The sequence below is a fragment of the Geospiza fortis genome, unplaced genomic scaffold (assembly GCF_000277835.1).
Source record: "Geospiza fortis unplaced genomic scaffold, GeoFor_1.0 scaffold23, whole genome shotgun sequence".
In the NCBI taxonomy this organism is placed as follows: Eukaryota; Metazoa; Chordata; class Aves; order Passeriformes; family Thraupidae; genus Geospiza; species Geospiza fortis.
This window is the reverse complement of record NW_005054303.1, coordinates 4,750,289-4,774,913: the sequence shown is the minus strand read 5'-3', so window position 1 is coordinate 4,774,913 and position 24,625 is coordinate 4,750,289. Positions and strand designations below refer to the sequence as shown.

The 24,625-nt window shown below is 42.4% G+C and overlaps 1 protein-coding gene across 3 annotated transcripts in view; it reads right to left on the bottom strand.

Annotated features, from left to right (window-relative positions):
* EVL (Enah/Vasp-like) overlaps positions 1–24,625 on the bottom strand; it is a 120,429-nt gene that overhangs the window by 64,011 nt on the left and 31,793 nt on the right. For 2 of the 3 annotated variants that reach the window (XM_005417881.2, XM_031066245.1), the window contains exon 2: positions 5,397–5,565. In XM_005417881.2, coding sequence (XP_005417938.1) covers positions 5,397–5,565 — 169 coding nt within the window. Of the gene's footprint in view, positions 1–5,396; positions 5,566–13,941; positions 14,072–24,625 lie in introns of those variants that run through there. The other variant, XM_031066244.1, reaches the window with a different exon arrangement.

Below are 24,625 nucleotides of genomic sequence, written 5' to 3'. Positions count from 1 at the left end.
ATGCAGTGAGAAGCAATCAGACCTACACTGCTTTTTTTTGGACACATTTAATTGAGAACCTGTGAGCCAAAGGAAGATGCAGCCCTATATTGGGTATGCAGGCTCCCAAGAATTATCCCCTGGAAATGGGAACTGCATCACCAGCGTGCTGCATAGGGAGACACCCACACCAACCAGAATGAAGCAGAAACTGGTCACAGCAGAGGCACTGAACTTCTTGTATCTGACAGCTTGGAAAGCCATTTCTCCTTGAAAATTGAGAACATCACTCCATTCTTCTACCGAGCAATGGGAGAGCCTGTATCCACTGTTGCTCACACTCAAAGAGTCTCTTGAGCATCAGTAGACTCATGCCTGGATTTCTAAACCAACATTTTTAACATGGACCAATTTTTAAGTCTTCTAACCATTTTTGAGTAGACCAAGCAAGGGAAGGCTTAGGCAGTATCTTTGAGGAGAAGTTTAGAAAGATTGTGAGCTTCTACCAGGCTTTCAAAGTGAGCCTTTCTCACCTACTAACAGAAACCTCTGTTTCAAAGGACACCACTATCAAAGCCCAAAGAGCACCAGAGGGTGCAGTGCAGCTGTATAATGAAAGGCAGAAATTGTAAAAACCTATGCCAAAAGTTGTTTAATGGAAGTCAGGTAAAGTGTTCAAAACCTGCTTCCAATGAACTCCAAGGATCTTCATTGTTCTGAGGGTTAGATACTTTTAATTGAATAAAGACAGAATGTGAATGTTGACCTTCAGTAATCATCAGGATGTCCACACATGTAATACCTTGTCTTCAAACTCAAATCAGAGTTTATTGAGAAATGAATCACTGGAAAATGAAACTTAAAATAGCCAGACTTTCATTTTTATCTTCTTTGGCTCGTGTTTATAGAAAATGGAAAAAAAGAGGAGGGGATCTCCTGCTGTTGTTAAGAATGAGTGCACAAAGGTGTCTTGTACAGATGGTGTGAAGACTCTACAAGGCACATGATCATAATGAAGTGCTTCAGAGCAGTAATTAAAATAAAGAAGGTCTCCCTGTTTGAAGCATAGTGTTTTTTTACAGGTGCTTCTAAGGGATCTTTGCTCTAAAGCTTCATATGTCAGTAAGAGAGCACATCTGCCAGGCTGAGCAGACCAAGAGTTCATCTTTTAATCTTCAGTTGCTGTCTACAACAGGTGAACTGGAGGAGCTCTCACTGGAAATCCTGAAGAAATAAATTATGGATTTGTGCATGGCAAACAGTTCTTCCTATAACTCTTCCCTTAGAATTTGACTTAAAAGCTGAAACATGATATTTTATATGTCACTTTTTTTCCTTTTCAACCCTCTTTTAGTATTTTATATCCCGAAACAATGTAGTCTTACTCATATATCTTACTGGTACAAACATCTGTGTTGTTTCGAAGCCTGTTAAATTCTGTATTTCAATGATCTTATGTGGCAAGGAGTTTCACAGACCAGTCATGCATATCATTATGTTGGCATGTTTAAATGTTCCCATCACTGTAATTTTTGAAACAAAAAGATTTGCTTCACTTCTACCCAGTACTCTCCTTCACCCTTTCACCTCAGTTTCAGGTGTAGGCTCCCTGGGAGCAACAGGGAATTTTAGAATCTGTACAAAAGCTCAAAAGCAAGAAGCCCTTCCTTCTGACTGTGGAGCTGTGAGCTGTCAGCAGTGATGATGGCGGTGGCTGATGGGACTCACAGGAATGGGGCTAGAGGGGACAGAGAGGGCTTTAGGGCAACACCTCAGGGCAACACACAGCCAGGACCATGGGAAGGGTTCCCACACAAGCCTCACCACCAATACCCCAGCTTATGGAACCAGGACAAGACAATTGCTTGTTTCTGCAGAGCAGCTTGGGCCCTGCCATGCTGCCAGCACTCAGGCTCATCTGTCAGGGAGCAGCCTTGCCTAAAACAGCAAGGATATAAACACTGCTACAGCTGAGGCCAGATTCTTTACTTCTCTAGGCAGGCCCAAACTTGATGAAGTTCTAATAAGTTACAACAGTGATTAATTGGTCCTTTCTTTTCAAATGCTGTGGTTAGCTAATATCACAAGAATCCTGTCCCTCTTTCAGTTTTGGCTTGGGTTCACATGTACAATGTCTCACCTTCCCCAAGGCCCTGAATTAACTTCTCAGCCACGTGAACACACCAGCCCTTCAGGAGATGTGATTCGCTTTTGAGTTGCACCCTCCTCCCTGCCTGTTTGTTCAGCTCGTGCCTTTGGGTGATGAGATCATGCTGAACTGACATCACTTGATGTAAAGTCCTGATTTTAAACCTTCACTTGATCAGGACTCTGGAATGGGGAGCTACTGCTTGTTAGCTTTGTGAACTTGAAGTTCACACATGTCACCTTTGCAACAGGCCAGGTAACAACAACAACTGGCAAGTTGCAACATGGATGTAAAAGACATGATTGCCACTGTTGTCTTCAAGAATCACAGAATCATAGAATTGCTCAGGTTGGGAAAGACCTCACTGAACATCAAGTCCAAAATGAAGGCCTCAAGGAAACATCAAACTCATGACGTTAAGTGATTGTAACACTGATCTGGCCTTAGCTTCAAACCAGTTCTGGCCCCTGTGGCGACTTCAAAGCTTTAAGACAGCACCTGGGGGTTTCTGAAGGCTCCTGCTCAGGCCAGCATGAGCCTGTGCAAGGCTGCACCTTGTGCAGAGCAGGAAGGGAGCTCAGGTACCACTGGTCTGTAACCCAGCGCCGCCGCCGCACGCGGTGAGCACCTCCCAGACACACACAGGAGCAGAGCTGTGGCCACTTCCTGGGGAGAGAATGATGCTCCAGTTCTGCTGCTCTACCAATTACATTCATCTGTGGTGAATTCTAATGACACTGTCAGTTACAGAGGGAGATAAGGTGATGAGGAGATAAGGTAAGCAGAACACGAATACAGTGACATAAGCTACAGCACAAGCACCAAAAAAGGGATAGAAAAAAGAAAGACAGCTAGACAGAGACAAGGAGTCTACAGAAGAGGATATGTGGAAAATGACAAAGAGGATGAAAATTAAAGAGAGATATTATAAGAGGTGTAATATAAACCAACAAAATTAAAAGGGAAATAAAGTCAGGCAGGGATGAAGCCATGATTACTGTAGTCTGTGCCTTGACAAACAGTATGTAAGAAATGTATAAACTGTTCCTCCATGGTTTTATTGTATTACATATTTTAAACTAGTTTCTCAACTCTTCAAATATCTGTGTAGCTTCATTAGCTTCATCATATGCCAAATCACATTTTAGCTGAAGATTTGTCCTTTTCAGATAAATATGTCTTTTCTGGCAAATCAACAGCTTCACTAAAGCCTCAATTTCAGTGAGATTTAACAGAACCTGAGAGCAAGCATGAAATGGCTTGAACAGAGAATTATTTAAACTGAAATTCATTTCTATTCTCTTTAAATGCAAATACTTAGCAAGCCTGGCAAGCTTATGATTCCATGTGAGAGTCATATAAAATATATTAAATTCTGAATCTTGAGACTTTCAGAGTGTTCCTTTGAATACTACTATGCTGTCTTGATTTTATTGATAATACTGGATTTTTATAATCATATTTAAAGGGAACATTTTGTTTATGGGCAGTTTCAGACGACTAAGGTAAGTGACTATACTTTCTGTTTATATAAAAGAGGATTTTTAGTCTTTAAACTCTAGAGAAATATATTCTTCTACCTGTTTCTTCTGAACTGAGATGATTTTTAGATAGCATGCAGCATCTTCATAAGTTGGAACATTTGCAAGCAAATAAAATATTACAGTTAATGCAAAGCATGTTCAAAGTGCAGCTTAAGATTTGACTTTTTAATATGTCCTAATCTTTAAATGGCATAGTCTGATTAAGACAGACCTGTGGTACTTAGTCTCCCTTACATATATACATATTGACTTTATGACTTCTGCTTCTTTTACACCAGCTATTCAGTTCCACCTTAGATTGCAGTCACATGAAAATCATTTACATTCACCTGCTGACTGTGTAAAATAAAGAACTAGCATGGCCTGGGACAGAGCAGTACTGGCTTTCATAACTGACTAAGAAAACACTGTATTTCATTTATTTTTGAAAATATTTTCTATTTCTGGATGGAACTGCTTTCATATATTGCCTTTGCTCTACAGAAAAGAATAAAAGCAGTTGCAAAACTTTTGGTGGATATTTCAAAAGTGCACTGCAAGGAGCTGAAAACCAGTGTGCTCAAAACCCACCTATTTTTGTTCTGCTTTTCCTTTTCCAGAATGATGACTGTGTATGTGCATGGTGTAGCAAAGTCACTGTCACCTCCAATAAGCGACCTGAGTAACTTTTCCAGTTGGCCCAAGCACCTTTACAGCCATCAGCTGAGGATCATCAGCATTTCCACAAGCAGATCAATCCATTCAACATTTGTGGCAGCTGAGAGGTGGTGGTGCCCTGGCTCCTGCTCTCTGGGTTGGCCTGCCCTGGCTCAGCTTGGCTGGATTTTCCCTGCCCCTGCCAATGTCACACCAGCAGCAGTGCTTGCCTCACCTTCCCACTGGCCCTCTTTTTCCTGATCCCTGTGCCATGCAGAGGGCCCAAGGTGAGCACAAAAGGTGGGCAGGCTGGGCTGCCACTGCCAACCAGCCTCATGCCAGCACATGGGGGGAGCCCTCAACTCCGAAATTCCTGCTCTAAAATGCAGGTGCTGCACCACTACTCCACCAAGTAAACTTTTGTTTGGGGTCTAATTGTGACACTCTGGTGGCACGTGCTGCCCAGCACAGCTCAAACCAGGCTGCTGGAGCCATGCTGTGGCAGCCCTGGGCTGAGCATCGTGCTCTGGTGGCCAACGGGGGTCTGATCCCAGTTCTGATAATCTAAATCCCATATTATTCCTTTAATACCCAAGGAGGTTCTGCAAAATTAGTCTGCTGTAAATCAGATCACAGTGTGCACCTAGGATTTTAAAGTGCTTTACAAGGAACTAATTGCTTATCACAGCAATGTAACAGCCACTCTTTGTGGGACAGCAGTGCAGAACAATTGATTTTTATTTCTATTTTTAATATAGTACTAAGAACAAGTAAAAAGTAATTTAGGAGGAGCTGAGAGCAAAACCTGCAGAGTGAGTAAGACTCATTTCACCAGACAAAGTTGGAGGGGGAGGAAGAAATAACATTTAAATCTCTTTGGCATCTACCAAACATTCTTTTTTTCAAATTAGCAGTATTATTTATGATACATTGTGTGTGCAAAAAATTATACAAAACCTGAATTGCTGGAGTATAAACAGACTAGCAGGCACCTTGCAGGGAGCAGGAAATGTTGCATTAGGTATAGAATTGAGCTTACCAAATGAGATCAAAGGTTAATTTACAGGAAACTTGATGTAGTTACTCACTTGTTGATCCTGCAGTTTAACTCCAACTACCCTGAAGGTGTTTGTGGCCGTGTTGTGGTAGATGTTGATTCTGCTGAATCCCTGCTGTCCAGGTTTGATTGGCACCCATTTCTTACTGGTATCGTCATAGACCATAACTGAAGCTCGGGCTTGGCAAATACTCTGTTCACTGGGGAGAAAAACAAAAAAATCAGGAAAGATAAGAGTGAATTTGCTGCTTATTACTTAAAGCTTCTAAAGGAAGAAAAAAGAAAACCCAACAGAAACTATCAATACTACTTTCAACATATGTTTTATAAGAGATCTGCTAATCCTTTGAATGCGATCTGTTAAATTAAAGCTGACACGTTATGTGTTCACAGACTTTAAAAACCTCCTGTATGCTGCTGTTTTGAACCAATAACCTATTTTATATAAAACATTAAGCCGTGAGAAATAACCTGCACCACATAAACATTAGGAAAACTGCCCAACAGCATGAATGCTCTATTTATTTTATGTATCTATTGGCAAGCGAAGCCTTTTACATTTGCATGAAAACCTACCAATATTTTACAGCTTGCTGACAAAACAAACGTGACACCCACAGCTGAGTTATACATTTCAAACTGGAAGCAAGCAGCCCTTGGAGCAAAAGCCATGTTAGGTAAACTGAAGAAATCACTTAAGTTAATCCAGCTGACACCTAATTCCCAGCCCCGCTGACGCACTTGGAAGTCCCAGAATACCGGGAGCAAAACACACAGGAACTCTTTTCTCCTTCATCCTCATAGCAAAGAAAGTGGGGAAGGGGAATCCACAAACTTGGATGCATGCCAGCATTAAAGTATATAACCACTGTTTTGTATACTGTAAATAACTATTTTTCTCCTTTGTAGTCACAGAAATTCCTCACTACATTAGCTTTTTTTTGTCAGTCATATCCTGACTAATATATGTATAGAGAATCATAATAAAACACACCCTTCAAGGGCAGTAAATGCCACTGGCAAATGCTGTGACATGTCAATACAGGTCAGAATTTCAGTTCCACTCTCCTGATCTCCCAGCTAGTTTTCTTATGCCAGAGGAAATACAAGTTGAAGAAAAAATTAATCCTGCAAATTTTGGAGCTTTGAGGTCTTTAAATGTAACAGGGATTTTCCACAAGCAAACAGGGCACCTTATGATGCATTTATGATTCAGTTAGTGCTAAATGAAACTGTTGAGATCTATGTCCTGCAAAAACTTTAAGTTCATGACTGTCCTGTTAACTTTAGATCAATACATAGGTATACATACCTTCCTTCCTCAGCCCAAGCCATATTAAATAATTTTCGACAATTCGACAGCAAGTGGTTAATCCGCTTTGCACACAAATCCTTCTCGTCCCTCTTGGGTTGGGTTTGCCTCCCTAGCACACACACACACACACACACACACACACACACACACACACACACACACAGGAGAAGCTCCTGGGTGATGCCAAACCATGTTGCTGCACTGCCACTGTGCCAAATTACACCAATTCTAAATTTTACCAACTGCTGCACACTCAAACCTGCCTGACCCCATCACTGCCATCATTCTAATGAAAGGGAGCACGTTACTTAAAGTATTAAGAGGATCTGGGTTGATTACAGCAGCAATTTTCAATCTTTTCTGACCTGTGGGTCTCAAAAAGATTTCCAAGGCAGATGTATTCCCATGGTAGACTAAAGCCTACTGACTCTGGCTTGTTTTGTCAATCACTTTGCACAGCCTCCAGGTAGCCCACAGGCCTCCTCCAGGCTGTGAGTAAAAGCCTGGAAAGTCCTCACAGCATTTATAGAGGGGGCAATGATGCCAGCAGACATCTCTATAAAGAACAAGGTAGGAAAATTCAGAATAAATTGTATTTTTATTACGTATCATAGAAACAGCTAAATTCTGTTACCAGAGCAATATATTCAGATCAGAAGGACAAAACATGATTTTATTTATATTGTTCAGAATTCATAAAATTGTTCAGAATTCATAAAATCCAGCTCATCCACCAGTTGCTATTGCTTTGTGAGATACCTGGAGAACAGCTGCACCTTTGCTGACGTACTTACCCAGCAAACACCTCTCCCCCCTGTTTTTTAAGGTAAGCTAATGTCTTGTGGCAGCTCCTCCATATCTGACATGAGCAGCTGAGGGATTTGAGCTCCTTCCAGCCTGCCTAATCCTCCAGCTGCTGCAGGAGCTGCAGCCTGGCAGCATTGCCTGCATCCTCCAGACCTGCTGGGGGACACTCAGTCCTCCTTGGATTCACAGAGGGGGAGAATGGGAGAGAAAGAGACCAGCAAACAGCAGGTACACGGGATTGCCTTTGTCATATGGAAGTGGAAAGGCTAAAAATAATCCCCAGGGCAGTCTCATAGACGGATGGCGGCCACCTGCCTTTGCTAGCAGGTGCCTTGTGCCACCTCCAGCTCCAGAGATGGGGGGAGCATCAGCTGCCAGGGCACAGCAATGCCCTGCCCAGGAGCCAGGGGCTCCAGGAAAACGCTGTTCCTGGGAGAGTCACCCTCAGCCAGTGTGACACCACATCCTTCTCCTCAAGCCTTGCCAAGCACTACAAGTCCTGCTGTACACTGAAGTAAGCAAGAGCACATCACTGGCTTCATCAGAACAATACTGTCTCCATTTCAGATGAGTTTTGGAATCCACAACTACCACGAGCTGCTAAATTAGTCAAAATTAATTAAATTATCCTTACTTACAATGAAGACACTACACTGAACCATCCAGACATGGGTGCCTTAACATGGCATTGCTCACTGTGCCATACCCAGATCCTAGGAGAGACAGCAACTTTGCCTTCAGGCTTTGCTGCCACCAAAATCAGCAGCAAAGGAGCTGCTGCTGCCCTGGGGCTGAAACACAGACCTCAGGAGCAGGGTTTGATGCACAACAGCCAATTGTTACTGTGACATAAGGCAACAGCACGTCAAGCTGCATCCCTGCTCTCCTGCAGTCAATGCAAGTTTTTCATCATTCATTTAAATGGAAACAGGATTGAGCCTGTTATCTGGCCTCCAGTGAAATAACAGAAAGGAACATAAAACAGCACACCAGGGGAATCCTTTCCTGCAAAGCACTTCATCAATCTTTCAACATCCAAAATGCCTCCAGGGACCCACTGCTAGCTTGCTGTCTCCCCCTAAATGGAGTGAGACAACTCCAAGAGTTTAGTAACTCTTTATCCTGAAGACTTTCTACTCTTCCTATGCATAAAAGGCACAACTGTCCCACTGCTGCTTTAAGAGGCTTCTCTGAAAACAGCCCAGAAAATGTTCCCTTTATAAAGCTCACTGAGAATCTCTGTATTGCTCTCTGTACATTATTTTAAACACAAATCAAGCATCAGTGATTTCACGAAGGTCCAGCAAAATTCTGGGTTATTTTTAGGACCATACATCACTGATACTTGTGTCAACTACATGTGACAGGTAATAAATGTGCTTAGTGACACAATTCTGAGCAGACACATTCCTTCTCCACGATAAGAGTTTGTTATATATTAGTATTTACATGCAAAATTATGTTTGCACACTTCTAGAACTTGCTTTATTTTCCTAATATACAAAAGTTACTGAAAATTTGGTATTTGATGGAGGTCCATCAAATTTCACAGGTGTCAAAAATTAGGAATTCTACTACTGATATTTTACTTTACATTGAAATGCAGTCAGACTCACCCACCTGAGTTCCCACCATAGGTAACTGTGTATAAAAATATATAAAAATTGAATCATAGGGAGGTCTTAATTACAAAATTGTTCAGGTTTGTGCACAACATCTACTCCAATTTGCTACACTTTACTATGGGACAGATGAAAGTCATCTTATTTAAATGTGGAGGGGAGGGGGTTCTTCCTAGGGACCCCAAATCCTAATATTCACCCCTGTTTATTCTGAAAGCATTACATCTGTGGTAAGGCAAACCTCTGCACTAGTACCATTTGTTTACCTGAAGTCACCTGAAGTTAAAGAAAGTCTGCAGAGTTTTGTTCACAGGTGATATCTAAAATCAAGTGTTCATTGTTGAGATTTATAGAATATTGTTTCAATATTACAAAACTGTAAATTAAGAAAAAAAGTTTACAGATAATACTGTTTGTTTCATTCTGTGTGATACATTTTGACCCACTCTCATCCATCTCTTCTGTGTAAGATTAATCTTCAAAAATCAGCAGATTGGTTAAATTGGATTGAACCCTTCTTGACAGGGTCAGCATTGACCTTTCTTGCCCAGCACTTTGAGACAGCGCTGCAGGGGAGGTGCCTTTGTCCTGGAATAACACTCCTCTCCTCTTCCATCTGTTCAGAACCTGAAAAACACAGTCCTTTCTTCCTGGCTTCTAGTAAGCATATGATTACCAAGATCTATAGCCAAAAAAAGAGCCACAAATGGAATAGATAACACCAGGATTCTTGGGAAAATACCTGTATTTTTTGTGAACTGTCACACGACAAGCGGTGGCTTGGCACTACCTAGCCCACTGGGTTATCCAAATACACAAGTGAATAGCTGAGGCTGGAACCACAAAAGACCTGTCCCAGAGAATAAACAGGAAAAAGAGAGCAAACCATAATGTCTGGAGGAGAGTCTGGCTCTGAAGGGTCTCTAAGGCTTTTCCCTCTCGTTCCAGACCGAGCAGCCAAGCTGCACTGTGCTCCTTCACTGACCTGTTTTCTCTACTTACACTGTTATCCTCTTATGAATAAAACTTTTGCAGAGCTTGGTACTGAGTGACTGAGCCCCCTCTGACCAGCAGCCCCGTGCAGAGCCTGCATGGCACAGGGTTATCCCAGCCCTACCCCAGACCCCCTGTCCAGCACCAAACCACCCAGAGCTCACACCTCTGGGGCAATGGGAGAGGTTTCAAATACTTTCCCCTAGAGCCAGGACAAGGTTGTACAGCTTTTGGGGGGTCACCAAATCATGCCCACAAAAGGTGTAACAAATATCCACGACCAGCTAGCACTGGGACCAAACACTTAATTCTGTGGGCTTTACTCCAGCATGCCAGGTGGACCTGGACACTTCCACTCTCCTTATTTACAGACACAACTGTGTCCTTGGGACAGACACCCCCTTAGCATAAGCTTTTTCCCTCTGAAAGCTCCCTGATAGAAATCAAGATCTCATGCTTTGAACCAATTACAGATCTACCTTTATCAAGCTGCTCATGATTCTTTGACCTTTAAAGATGCTCTTTTCTTGTATTCATAGAAAAGGCAAATAGCTATTTATACAAGCATTTACCTTATTTTCCATTTCCAGCTCCCATACTTCCCCCTTAATATTTTTATTATTAATAATTAAAGTGATCTAATCACTCTTATTGGTGTGAGAAACTGTTGACATTACTTAGCCCTAGGCTTGCCTTACTTGAGAATGAAACCTCAGCCCAGAAAATGTGGAGGATAATGCACAAGTCATTTAGCACATCTTACTCTACTTGTACACTGAGACTGCCACAGGAAGTCACATTTGTGGGGTTAAACGTGACATGCAAGAAATTGCTGATGCTGATTTTAGAAGCTGACAGAATACTCTCAATGCCAGCTTAAACAGCTAATGTACAGCCAGAACCCTGTATACAGAGATGTGCAATCTGTGCAGTACAGATCTGTGTTAACCTCAGAATTATCAAGCCACAAGTCATGTTCCTGCAGCATTTTAAAGTGTACTTCAAACACTAATATACTAATTTGCTAAACATTTTAATAGCTTTCACTTTAATAAATAGAATAATGACTGGGATGCAGGGAAAGTGTTTCAGTAGTAAGCTGAAACAATGGATATTTCTCTCCGACCACTGGATTTAGAGAACAAAAAACCTGAGAAACCCTCTGGACACAAGACAATCAGATCATTTGGGCTTACATAGAGACCATAGCTGAGATCAGAGCTTGTTATTGATAAAGGCTCTCCAGCCTTCCCACCAGAGATTCACCACCAGCTCTGCTCATGGCCCCACTTCATCTTGGGAGCCTCATTTCCCCAGCACAATGTCACTCCTGGGACCCCCTGTTTCAAAGCCTACTTCCCTCTGCAACCAAAGTTGCAGCACAGCCGGTGTCACCATCGTTCACCTTTGTCCCAGAGCCCTGAAGAAACTTCCTCAAGCAATGCAGCAAGACCTCATAGTGAAAATGCAGCATTTAGCCCTTGATCACACCAAAGGGCAGCCCCTTGGGGGCTTTATAGCCAGAAAAGTGCTTTTAGTCCTCAGTGACATGCAAATGCTTGACTATTTTATAGATATTGAAATAGTAGCAGTCACACTCTCATATATAATATGGAGGTGCCACAATGACTGCCTCCAGCTGTTTTCTGAGCTCCATTTCCTGGCATTCCCTGAAAAACCAACCCATGGACCCAGTGGTCAGAAGTTCTCAATTTGCACTCGTTCTTGGTTGCCTGCCCGTGCAGAGGGACCTACCCAAGAGTGCTGCCCTTGCTCCAGTCAGCCTCAGGTGAAGTTCCCAGAGAAGCTGCTGGTTTTTGTCTCCTGCTCAGGTTTGCACATTCACCCTGCAGATCTTTTGGTGCTGGAGTTCGTCTGCACTGCCAGCAGGAGATGAGCCTTTTGCACTGAGCATCTGCCGAAGGTGCCTGGCCATCACCTTTCTCCACTGTTAAACTCTAGCAACTAAAGTGCTTAATATTAAATAATTACAAGAAAACAGTAAAAATATGAAGCCTCCTTCATAAGCAGCTCTCGAAAGGACTGACACTGTTAAATAAAGTCATGACACACCTGCAAGACAAATACATATTTTACAGAGCAGGAAATGGAAATACTGGTACTTACAGGGCTATTAAGAGTAAGATGAACACTGGTTCACCACCATAAGGAAGAATATTCAAAAGTTACTTTCTGTTAGGAATAAGACATTAATTTTGAATTCTCCCTTACTACATTGGCATACTGGGAACTGCCTTGTCCAGTATCTGCTGCAGATACCCACAGCAGACATATCAGCTGGAAACCAGGGAAGAGACAGTTTATGAGGCACCCAGGTTGCACACTAAGCCAGGACTTTGGCAGATGAGTTGCTAAATTTGGGAACACGCACACAATCCTGGCATGACCAGAGAAACTTGCATAACCTTCTGTCACCCCTCAATGCTCTCGAGCATGGGAGAAGTGAGAAAAAATACAAAAAAATTACACAATATGCAAAACATGACTGCAGAGGAACAGATACTTCACCTGGGTCTGACTGTCAGCCCAGAACAGCTCAGTCCTCAGCACTGCCAGCCAAGGTCTGTGAGAGCCCTGACCTCTCAGTGTCTGCCACGGCACTTAAATAGCACATCTGCCAATCAGTGCAGATTTGGGGCCAGCAGAGAGGCCACAGATTGATGCCCTTGTAAGCCAGCACATCTGCTTAGTTTGTGTTGCTGAGATTTTTAAACTATGCTGTGCTGTTAATTTTAACCCATCCCTCTTCTGGTAGGTTTTGTGAACTGAAGCGTAAGAATTCAAATGACTCTCAGGGGAACTCCAGTTATCAGCATCTCAACTCAGCATGTTAAGAAATGCTTAAAGAGATCTGCTTTGCAAAAGGCACTTCACTGGGGAAGTGGTGTGATTAAGCTAAGTGCCATTGCTGCCAGGCCATGCTCCAGGAAACTTTTCCTTCCAAGTTCCAACAACTGACTGCTAATGGGGACTCCTAATGGAGGAACTTCACTGCTCCATTAATGCTTTGAATCATGTAAAATTTCTTTCTGTGAAGTGGGGCTCACTTCCAGATTTTATACACCCCCTTGAAGATACACTTTGGGAGTTGCTAAAAGTAAATACCAAGTAAGTGCTTAGAAATTCCTAAAAATGAGTCAAGTAAATGGCCTGGAGAAACACCAGGAACTCAATTAGACAAAAACAGTAAAAAGGCAACTCGACTGGATCAGGTTGCTATCAATATAAACTACTTCCCTTCCCTCTTAAATTACAGAAATAAAAGTGAGAAGTACCTATTCTTGTAAAATATAAATTATGCAAAACTGAACTGTCAAGTGAAAATACATGACTGAGGGCTCTCACTCATGGGCCAACCATATCTGTATTTCAGGAGAATGATACCTTAAAAAAAGGCTTTGAAAGATCATAATCACAACTAATGACCAGGAAAGGCAGACTCGAGAGTGAATAGAAGAAATCAACATAAAGATCTTTCATTAAAGCTGGCATCACTTTGCCTTGATTTCCCTTCAATCCCAGAAGAAATGTAAATAAACCTGTGACAATTCCCCTCGAGCTGATGGAGGCAGATCAGGAATGAAGAAACACTCACTTCATCAAGTCAGCTTCTCCCTCACTACCAGGGGATGCATATTAATGTAGCATTGACATAAAAGCTTAATTACCATTTTATACAATTATAAATTATCCTACCGGGCTATAACCAAAACACAAACCTTCTGTGTTTATCACAATACGTGCTCTCCTTCACATCCAGTCACATTAATTCTGGTCACCACAGTCCCTGCCAACAGGCACAGTCCCCAGATACTTACGTGCCTGCCATGGAGGAGGACCTGGTCAGGCAGTCCCACACAGGTGTACGCTCAAAGCTGGCACGTGTGCTCAAATCCAAATATTCTATTTCACCTGAGCAGAAGACAAATTTGGCAGAGAGACAAGCCAAGAGTCTCTATGAAGGCTTATAACCAAAACAGGAAAGGGAAGCGCTATTGAGAGCAGGAGGGCAGGAAGTAACATACAGCAGGGGCGGGGAAGGCACTTTAAAGAAGAAATGTATTATTTCTTATAGCTGCTTTGCTGAGCAAAAGTACAAACAATATAGATTAAGATTAGATGCGCCGTTGTTGCCTCATTGGAGGCATGGATATTAAAAACTTTTTGCGCATTTTCTCAAGGCACAGGTTCACTGTCCAAGAAAAAGCAAAAGCAAATAAAGCTCAGACCCAGAGGAAAAAAAATTGCTGTTATTCATTTATGGCACGGGCGTTTACACAGCGCAGAACCAAACCCAGGGGCCCTGGTGGCACCGTGGGCCCTGCACTGCCTGGCAGCCAGCCTGGCATCCTGCCGGGGTCCAGCTCCAGCCCAGAACTTTACCTGGCACAGCACAGTGCAAATTTTATCTCTTCACCTACTTAGATGCCTTTTGCACATCTGCCCAAGTTGACCTGGAGCAGAGGACAGTACAGATACCAGGTAACTTCCCAAAGCACCCAAAAAACTGCAGATCTTCTCAGCTCTTGAAGAACTGCTGGAAACACAGTCAGAAGCCATGGTTTTACCATGGAGGCACACAGACTTTCTCTGGGAGTCAGCATCAGAGGCCCTGAAGTCTCTGCTAATGAGAGCAAAACCTGCAGAGCCCTGAGGAGACCAGTCCTCAGGAGATCACACGATTCCTGACATCCTTGCCATGCTTTCAGAGGAGACCAGTCCTCAGGAGATCACACGACATCCTTTCTGTGCTTTCAGCGTGCAACATACATTTGTAAAACCTTAGATCCCTGTTTAATACAGCAAAAAGAGAGATGTGCAAGAAATAAGCTGAATTGGGCAAGGCACACCAGCTTCAGTGTGTGTGAACACGAGTTTCTGCTGGGCAGCAAGGGCTGCAAACACTGCTCCACCTAAGCAGGTGAGCAGAGCTCTTTTCACCTTCACTGTTTTTCCTGTTACAAGAGATTACTTTCATGGTCCAACTGAAAGACCTACAGAAACTACTGCTGAAATGGCACCTAGTGAAAACATGGGTGTCAAAATCTGGCTGCTCTCACAGCTGGTGGTACATCGCCTGCTCAGTTGCTGCTTCCAGTTCCTCTGCAGAAAATCTCTGTATGACTGAAGAGTTTCAGTTTTCTGATGGGGGGGAGTTTAAAAGCCAACAAGAATTAAAGTTCTTATTGACATTTAAGCACAGCTTTTCTGTAGTGCTTTTGTTTTTCTCTCTGTTTATTTCTTTCAGTTTAATGAAGCATTTTATTATTGCTTGGGATTTCAATTTGGCTGCATTTTCCTGATACTACATCCTTCTGCTTTGAGATCTGTGTGGATGTTGGGCACTACCTTGTTTCATTCAAAAAATCCTGCTTTTCATGAGTTTAAAACTTTTCATGTGGCAATTCCTCTGTACAGCTCACACATTGCCTAGACAATAATTGTTATTATTGAGAGTTATTGTTATTTTTAAGAGTTAGTCAGTGCAAATAGTACTTTACTGCATGTATCAGAAAAGGACATAACCTGAAAAATGCATCTCCAAGTAAGTATGGACACAAATCACTAATGGCCCAGATCAGCCATGCTGGCTCCACTGTTCTAGGCAGAAGGATGCAGGAAGATGAACTTAGATGAACTTAGGAAGATGAAGATAAGCAAAGATCTGAGGAGCCTTTTTTTTCCTCCGATGTGTCTGAGAGAGATATGGTCACTGATCTGGGGGAAAGGAGACAGCACTTATGAGGTATAATAGTTTCCCTGTTAAACTAAGCAGATATTACCCTCCTTACACACAAATATCAGCTGCAATAATATCAGCTAAAAAACTCTGTTTTTAAAGATTTGGTTCTCCTGAACAAACACCTTTGAGCACACCTGGAAACTCCCAACCTCCCCTGTCCTGCTAGTACCGTGCATGCTGAAGGCACAGCAAAGAGCAGGTCACTACTGACACATCCAATGTCACCCTAGGAAATAGTGACAGTGAGTAGGACAAAGCCCAGAGCTGCCTTTCTATGCCCCTGTCATAAGCCAAATTAATTTCACTAAGCACCATACATTCCAGCAGAAGTGCCTCTAATCACCTCTTTGCATTGCTAAAATGCCTCCATGGCCCTGGACTAGAAAGGGAGCACTTAGAAGGACACAGCACTCTGTGACAAATGACACATAAGACCGAGTAGCTGACTTCTATCCAGTCCTCACAAAGAACCATATGCTGGATAAACAGATTATTTCAGTCATGTGTTGAGATCTGTGTGAGCAGATCAGGATTCCTAAACACAGAAGCGAGGCTTTATTGCAATTAAGTGAATATTCCCATAGGTTTGCAAGCAGCACGTCTGCTGGCCATGCACTTGGCTTTCATGTTCCAAACACTCCCAAATCTTGGATTTGCTTTCTTTTGGAGAGTTTCATTACCAGATGAATCGTGATTTGTATAAGACAAAAATGTTATGCATTTTCAAGCCTTAGAGCTATAGGCTGAGCTAGAAAGGTGAGTGCCTCAGCCTCAAAATGACTCATCTCCAAGCATAAAACCCAGGCTATTCTTAAGAATGAGGTGAAGCACTGTAGAATGTGTTGCTTATACTATTTAAAAAATAAGAATCAAAATCATAGTATGAAACTGTACCCACCTACGAGTTAATTGAAGGTAGACATGATTAAAATATTTTTTTCTTAATAAGCATGTTTCAGACCTTCCAAATAACTATTTATACTTATATATCTGCTGGGTTTAGTTCTGTGTTATCCTCAAAAGGCAACATGTATATTGCACAAAGTTCAAAATTTGCATATGGCAAGTCTTTCCTTTAACGATTTCATGATTAAGAAATCTGGAAGTTCCCACTGAAATGTTACACTCAAATTTCATAAACTACAAGACAGTTTCATGAATATATGCACAAATTATATGCAACAGCATAAAAAATCCATTTATATATTCAGATTTGTAAATCTAATTTCACAGCTGTTAATAGTCTTTGAATGTAAGACATTTCCTCATACAGTGAGATTTGCAACTGTTAAACATGCTGATGAGGCAAAAAAAAATCCTTGTCCTCAGAAAGTTTAACCCTGTATGTTAATATATGCTCTTGCTCTCTCAAATAACTTTTTTCCACGCTCCCCACTCATTTGAAAAGAGCAAGAGAGAAACCAGACTGGAGTGTAAAATATACTTATTTACTATTAGAAGAGTTAAAAAAGTGCAGTGAGGCGAGGTGCCAGGTGCCAATTCAACAGCAAAACAATTGATCCTGCACTGAGCATATTTTACAAATCAGTCTTTTTGGGGATATTAATTTAGGATGCAACTCCATCACTGCTGAGGTGCAACAAAGTCTTTCCACGGACTTAAGAGGGACCCTTTGTATAGCTCCATTCAAGTAGTGATAAATAAACATATGGCAGGAAAAAAAGTCTTGTGAAGGCCAGGTGCTCTGCAGGATTTGGGAAGCCCTATTTTTTCCTTCTGGGAAGCCCCTGGCTCTCAAGTCATGCAGTCCCTTTGCTAGGATGATTTCATCTCACCCTCTCTCCACAGAGGGAACAGCCAGGACTCACCTGCTTCCAGGGGGATGTTTTGGCTGATGCAAACAGCTTAGGTATTGCCTGAAGGAAATAACTGTATTGCAAAGAATTAACTCCGTGGCTGCCTTCAATTTTCCTCTCTATAAACTGTGATGAGCAGTGGGCAGTGAGCCCAGACCCCACGGTAAGCAGCATGGAACAAGTTACAGACCATATGGAGAGAAATAAACTGCCACTTCATACACAGGGTATCTATACTGCTTTTGTGCTTGAGTCAGCTAATTGCACATCCGCAAATCAGCACATTTATAACAAATGGAGCATTATGATATCATGGGAAATCTATTTAACATGATCAAAGTCTGCCAGGAAAAGTTCCCCTGAAATTATGAAAGTACTTAAGAGTCCTGAGTGCCGGGGACATTTTACAGTCCTTATTAAACAAACATTTTCCCATTGTTTCATGGCAGCTGGTGGTACCAAGGGCTGCATCTTCCAAGGCTCCATGTCAGCAGTTTCACTGCAGCCACCAGCATGGGCATCTCCCTGCTGCAGGCAGGAGGCACCTCTGTACCTAGAGTTTGAACCAGCCCCACCACCCAGACCTGCTCCAGAGCACACAAAGAACAGCTGTCACAGACATATTTTATGAAAAATCCTTTCCTTAGGATTTTTCCTCCTGAGAAGCTCAGGAACAAAATGTAAACAATGGTTATCTGCTGCTGTGGAATGCAACAGGTGGATCTTTGATTGGCCCATGTTGGTTGTTTCTAATTAATGGCCAATCACAGTCAGCTGGCTCAGACTTTCTGTTCGAGACACAAGCCTTCGTTATCATTCTTTTTCTATTCTTAGCTAGCCTTCTGATGAAATCCTTTCTTCTATTCTCTTAGTATAGTTTTAATATAATATATATAATGAAATAATAAATCAAGCCTTCTGAAACATGGAGTCAGATCCTCGTCTCTTCCCTCATCCTCGGACCCCTGTGAACTCGGTCACAAACAGCTACTGTTCCCAGCAGTACCTCAGCTCATGCATACCATCTCCTTTGTTTTCCAGAAGATGAGATTTACAGTATTGCAAACCTCCTTCTGTACTGCAGATTTTAAGAGGTGTGCTTAGCTTTTACACATAACTTTTTTTAATGTTGAAGTTTAGCAATGCCCTTGATCTAAAGAGCCATTGCACATGGTCTGAGTGTAAATATAAACTTACTTGGGGTATCAGCTGAAAAACATTCTCATATTTATGTCCCAAGCATATGCTATCCCCCAACATTGCTCCACAGCTGATGTATTTTCACCTTCAGCTTGCATTTTTCCTTAAACTTTAGTAAACATGATGAGTGGTTTCAGCAGCTGTTGGCAGAGGTCCTTTCAACTGCCCACATTACTTTTTTGTAGCTCTTGATTTATGGGGTGGTCATGTAAATTTCTGGGGTTTGTCTGTGAAACAAGAAATACCAACTTCACAGTAGCCCCAAAGACCAGGAGCTTCTCACTCAAAACTAGCACTGCCTCAATTCTGGTACTTACCTTGGCTATTTAATGCTATCCACCACTAAGAAATGCAATTCAAGCATCATGTTTTGCTGAACAGATCAGATATTTGTATCATGGGACAGCCCTATCACATGTGGTTGGCACCATAAGCCTGTGGAAGGGTTTCTATCACAAACCTTTCAGAGGCACATGGGTGGGTGAGGCGCAGCCCAGCAGGTGTGAACGTAAGGAGAGGTTTTCTGATATAAGGGATGCTGGAGTAACGAAAAACCATATAAATACAGCTCAAGAGACAGGAGGGGAAGCAGCTGACCGAAAACCGATCAGTAATCACACATAACTGTATTTTTATCAGTTCTCTAAGGGTACATGCCTGTCTGATGTTCAGGTCATATAATGTGATATTCATTGGGAAAGCACTTTTCAAGACAGCAACCCCATCCCTAAAAAGTGATGGCTCAAGGTGAAGCTTGTGCAGGCTCTAGAAGGCTGGGTTCACACCAAGATGAAGAATGCTTGCTCTTGTTTCTAGCCTTGTTTCTGATATTTATGTTTCTTAAAAAGGACAGGTTGGAAATAATTGCTGACTTATAGGCACAGGGAAACTTCAACTTGCAGAGGGATCCCTGAAGGTGGCATGAGTACAGTCAGCAGTTTTTCATGTCAACTTTCACTGCCATGGAACACAACGAGGTGCACACATGAAGGGAAACTCTCTCCTTTAAAAGCATCCATACTCCTTCCACATTTTTTCATGTCTCAGAATAATCCCTTGTAGCATTTAACAGGATACTGAGGTAGTTTTGCATGAATCAATACTTGCTTTATCCTTGAGGAAGTTGGTGGCAAAATTCCTATTAGCAATTAGCCATTCCAGCTGCAGCAGCAATTTATCTTTTATATCATCTGTGCCATCAGTTAGGCAGTAGAACAAGGTAAATTATACTGGTCTGTTGAAGCCCAATCTTAAATCCACTGTTTGCAGTGATGGACAATGAATGTGGCCTTGATATTTGCAGATATACTTTGGCTGGGAAAAATAACAAATCATTGTTGGGCCCAAACAAGCTGCACAATTGAGTCCCAGAGTCGATTTAGATTAAGTATCTTTAGTCTGTTAAAAAGTGGACATTGCAGATCTGACTGTTTGTAGTGTTCCATCAGGGAAAAGGTGACACTCTCTTCAAGGTGGGCATAAAACAGCACCAAATGTCAATAAACTCTACTCAAAAATCCATATTGATTGTGGCAATCAGGAAGGTGGGAGGATGTCTCCTAAATTTCACAAGAAAAATGATTTTTAGATTATTTTAGTAAAAATAAACACAAGGACAGCTAGCAAATAGAGATGTGTAGTATGCAAATCCTTCATCCAAAACTACTGATGATACTTATTAAAACAAAAATTATCCTGACAACCCCTTCTTTTCCCCCTTTCCCTCCTTCGATTATTTATTGGCAAAGATTTTTCCCATTGCCTGGCAGATAAAAAGATTTTCTGAGTGCCAAAACTGAAACAGGATCCCTGAGCACATTTGTGCACCAGACTTGTTTGTGCATGATGTTTGTCAAATAATAGCAGAAGTATTCTTGCTTTACCATAATTTTTATCCTTTTTGTCCTAGCAACCTTCCCCCCTTATCTTGTCCAAAATTATTTTCTTGACTGTGTTATGTCTTCTGTGACTTTCCCATCACCATGCAGGGACACCACAAAGCGCCATTTCTCAGGAGTTGGGCATTTACTAAACAGGTACAAGTTGGCAGTGAATTGCTGCTCAACCTGACTGTGTCCTGCCTTCACCTCACACAGGACACCAGACTGAATCCCTCTCCTCTCCAGCCACTTGGTGAGAGTCAGAAACCAGTGACTTTCACTCCTCTGTCAAATTAGGGTGACACTTCTGAATCTGCTGCTCAGCTGCTGGGAAGGTGATGGAGAGAAGGAAAAGGATGGGCAGATGTCAGGATCTCTAGCTTACCAGAGTGACCCCAAGAAAAGTTTGAAAGTCTCTTTTCCCAGCCCGGCACTTGAAGAAGGAGTCAGGGCTCTTCATTTCTCGGTCTCAAGGTTGTTTATTGTATCTAATCTATAAAAAGTGTTCTCCTGCCCTGCTGAGGTCTGTCCAGCAGGACCGTTCCAGGCACTCTGCCTGTCCCCGGGGAGGTGTTAGGTCTTTATACCGAAAACTATGTGTACAATGTTTACAATTACTTTCCAATACCGATCACCTGTGTTAGACAGTGAGCTTCTCTCTAAACCAATCTGTAAGTGCCAACATCACAGCAGAAGATGGAGGCCAAGAAGAAGGAGAAAGGCTGGACACGCCCAGATCCCTCCATCTTGCCTCCTGAACCCCCATTCTAGAAACCCCAAAATCTATTTTTTCACCCTGTGGTAACTTCACTATCATTCTACTTAAACTGTTGTGGCTTGCTGATCTTCATATAAGGTTGGTAACTTGCTCCAAGGGTCATAATCAAAACCACAGGTGTTTTGGGCTTCGTGCCAGGGCTTCTGAGCCCCTTGGCAGGGGTGTTTGCCATCCTGGACAGCCAGAGGGATGCTCTGGGTTCCCACAGGCAGAGAGCTAAAGCAACTGCTTAAAGCTTATTTTCTCAGAAGAGCAAACCAAAGACAGGTTGGTAGGTCTCCAAAAGACAGGTAAGGAAGGTCTCCCAAAGAATTGCTGCTCACCTCCACTGGTACCCTCACCAGTTTGTCCATCTGATGACCACCAAACCCTCCACAATGGCATGCACAGTTCCTTGCAAAATCAGCATCAGAATTAGAGACTTTTCCCAAAAGAACAACTTTCTAGACACCTGGCATTGTTTTCGCTGTCTAAAACATGTAGGGGTTTTGTCAGCATTTCAGACTTGTCAAAAATTAACCCTTCCATCCAAAGCTTAACATAAAAGTTTAGCCTTCGAGCCATTACACAGAGTGGGAGTACTCAACAGCCTCTGTCTGTGTCAAGACGTGCTTTTCATAACAATACCCTGGGTTTATTATAACAGGACTGAAATCTTTCACTGTCCTTTTGCATTACTGATACAATGTTTTGGGGAAAAAATTAAAAAGAGAAATTAAAATCACTCACAAGTCAACAAATTTACAGAAAGGTCAGGTAAGAGAAAGGATGCAGAGAATGGGGAAAGTTTCAGTAGTAACTCAGCTCCATGTTCCTTCTAATGCCTTTATGAACCTCCTACAGCTCCACCATCTCCCAAGATCACAAATTCAGGACTGAGGTAAGGTCAAGCAGGATTTCTAGGGAGCAAGATAACAGCTGCAGTGCATCTTCCATTGGGCCAGTGTTAAGGCAGCCCAGCCTCAACAGTAATGCTAACAACCACAGCCAAGTGGGATCAAAAGGCACATTCAAGTGCATCAGCCATTATTTCTCAGCCCCAACAAGATTATGGAAAGCAGCATTCAAAGCCACATTATGATCAAATTTTTAATTTAAAAAAACCCAAAACAACACAAGAGTTTTGAAAGGTTGAATAAATTGCCATAGCCTTGGAAGTCTTGCCCTACATCACACCCTGGTTTCTCTGTAGGCCCCAAAGGGCTCATCAAAATCAAGAGCAATACAGAACCCTTCAGTCAAGTCACAGCAAGATCTCTCACAGTGAACTTTATAACTGGTGTGTTATCAGCTCAGCAATGTTACAGTGTTATTTGGTCTGCTGAAACCAACTCCCCAAAGTGCAAATAGAATAGAAACCAGGCAAAGCCCTCAATTGTCTCTTGGGCTGCACACTCAGTTTAGGCAGCTGCAGCTTAGTGGATAAAGCACTGACCTCCAAGAGCCCCAGTCAAATCCAGCTCACACTCCCATGAAGATCACTGGAACTGGGTTAGGGAGCACAAGCTTCAAAGAACCATTTTCCTTACAACTGACTGCATTTTTTGCCATGAACCTTCTTCAATATTTCTGCTTTTGTTGCCCATCTCTTTCTGCTTAGGCTAAGTGGCTTCTAATACCAAGACCAGGGTCTTTATTCACTTGATAATACAACCACAGCTGGAAAGCAGACCATGGATTTGGGGAACACTCCCCTGAAAGACATGATAAGGGAAACCAGGACTTCCCTCCCTGCCTCACTCTGATGGTATGGTGGCCTACAGGGAATGGTTACCAGCTCCCAGTTTGGTGTTATGTAGCTAGTGGACTCTTTATCTTTTGCCTGGTTTTGCATCCCTTCCCCTATCTCTTCTGGATAGAGTTGTTTTGCTCTTCAGTATTCATGCTACCTGCCCCAGAATAAGAGAAAAGGGAAAATGGAATAAAGCAAGAGCTATGAATTGGTGTGCCAGCACAGCCAGATACCTCGTTCTTCTTGGTTTTTCACTTCCACTGACACCTAGAGTTCGGTTCACACCATTTAAAAATGAGAATAAGAATAAAACATGCTGATAAAGAAGTTTTCTATATTTTGCTTTCTATTCAGGCTGTCTTGATCTGTGCCATGCCTGAGGCACTGTGCACACTGTTGCCATGCTCAATGCCCAGCTCTGCTTTTGGAGTCTCAAGGCACCGCAGTTTTTAACAGAACCCCTTCAGAAAACAGGCAGAATACTCCTCACTCAGCAGCATGCACATCCACACTCACCAAACTGGCTCTGGGACCCAACACTCCCTGCTACATCAGTAGCACACTTGCTTTGTTGGCTGCTGCTGGGTCATCTAAATAGCCTCTGGATGAGCACAAGGTTCAGAAAAGATAGGGGCTTGTTGCAAATTCCATTTTACTGGTGTATTTCATTCTATTCGATTCGCACCCATTCAAGACAGTTTTGGGGGATTAGTCTTTTCAAACTCAGCATCATCACCAGGCGATCTCAGTCAGATGCCAAAAAGGAAACTCATGCTTTAAATGTGAGGGGAGGCAGACCATGGTTTTATCACAAGCAATTCATAGTGGCCTCTTGATTTAGCTGGTTGCATAAATCTACAAAGGAGAATGGAGTGTGATGCAGACCCTTGGAGGGCTCTTGGGAGCCTCTTCTGCTGGAATGGAAACTTTCTGGAACCAGAGGATGAGGGCAGAGTCCCTCTGTACAGCCATGACACCAAAGAGCAGGAAGCAGAGGGCTGGCTGAATGACTGGAGACAGGGCTGATTCTGGAATGAATGAGAAGGGGTTTGTAGACTTAGATTAGATTTTCCTTCACCTTTTCATCTGTACATTTTATAAACACTTGCAATTCTCTCATCCACTTCAGCTGTTACAAATAAGTACCTTCACTTACATTTTGACATAACCCAGCTTGAGACAAGGTCAGTTTCCAGGTGCCACACTGATATTACAGTGCTCCTCAAGCTAAATTACATCTCTGTTTATAACTGTGAAGCTTTAATGAGCACCCAGCTCATTATAATAAAGCATAACACAGCGTGCAATGAAGTGTGCCTTCAGAGACACGGTGTGGAGCTGTGTGAGAGCCA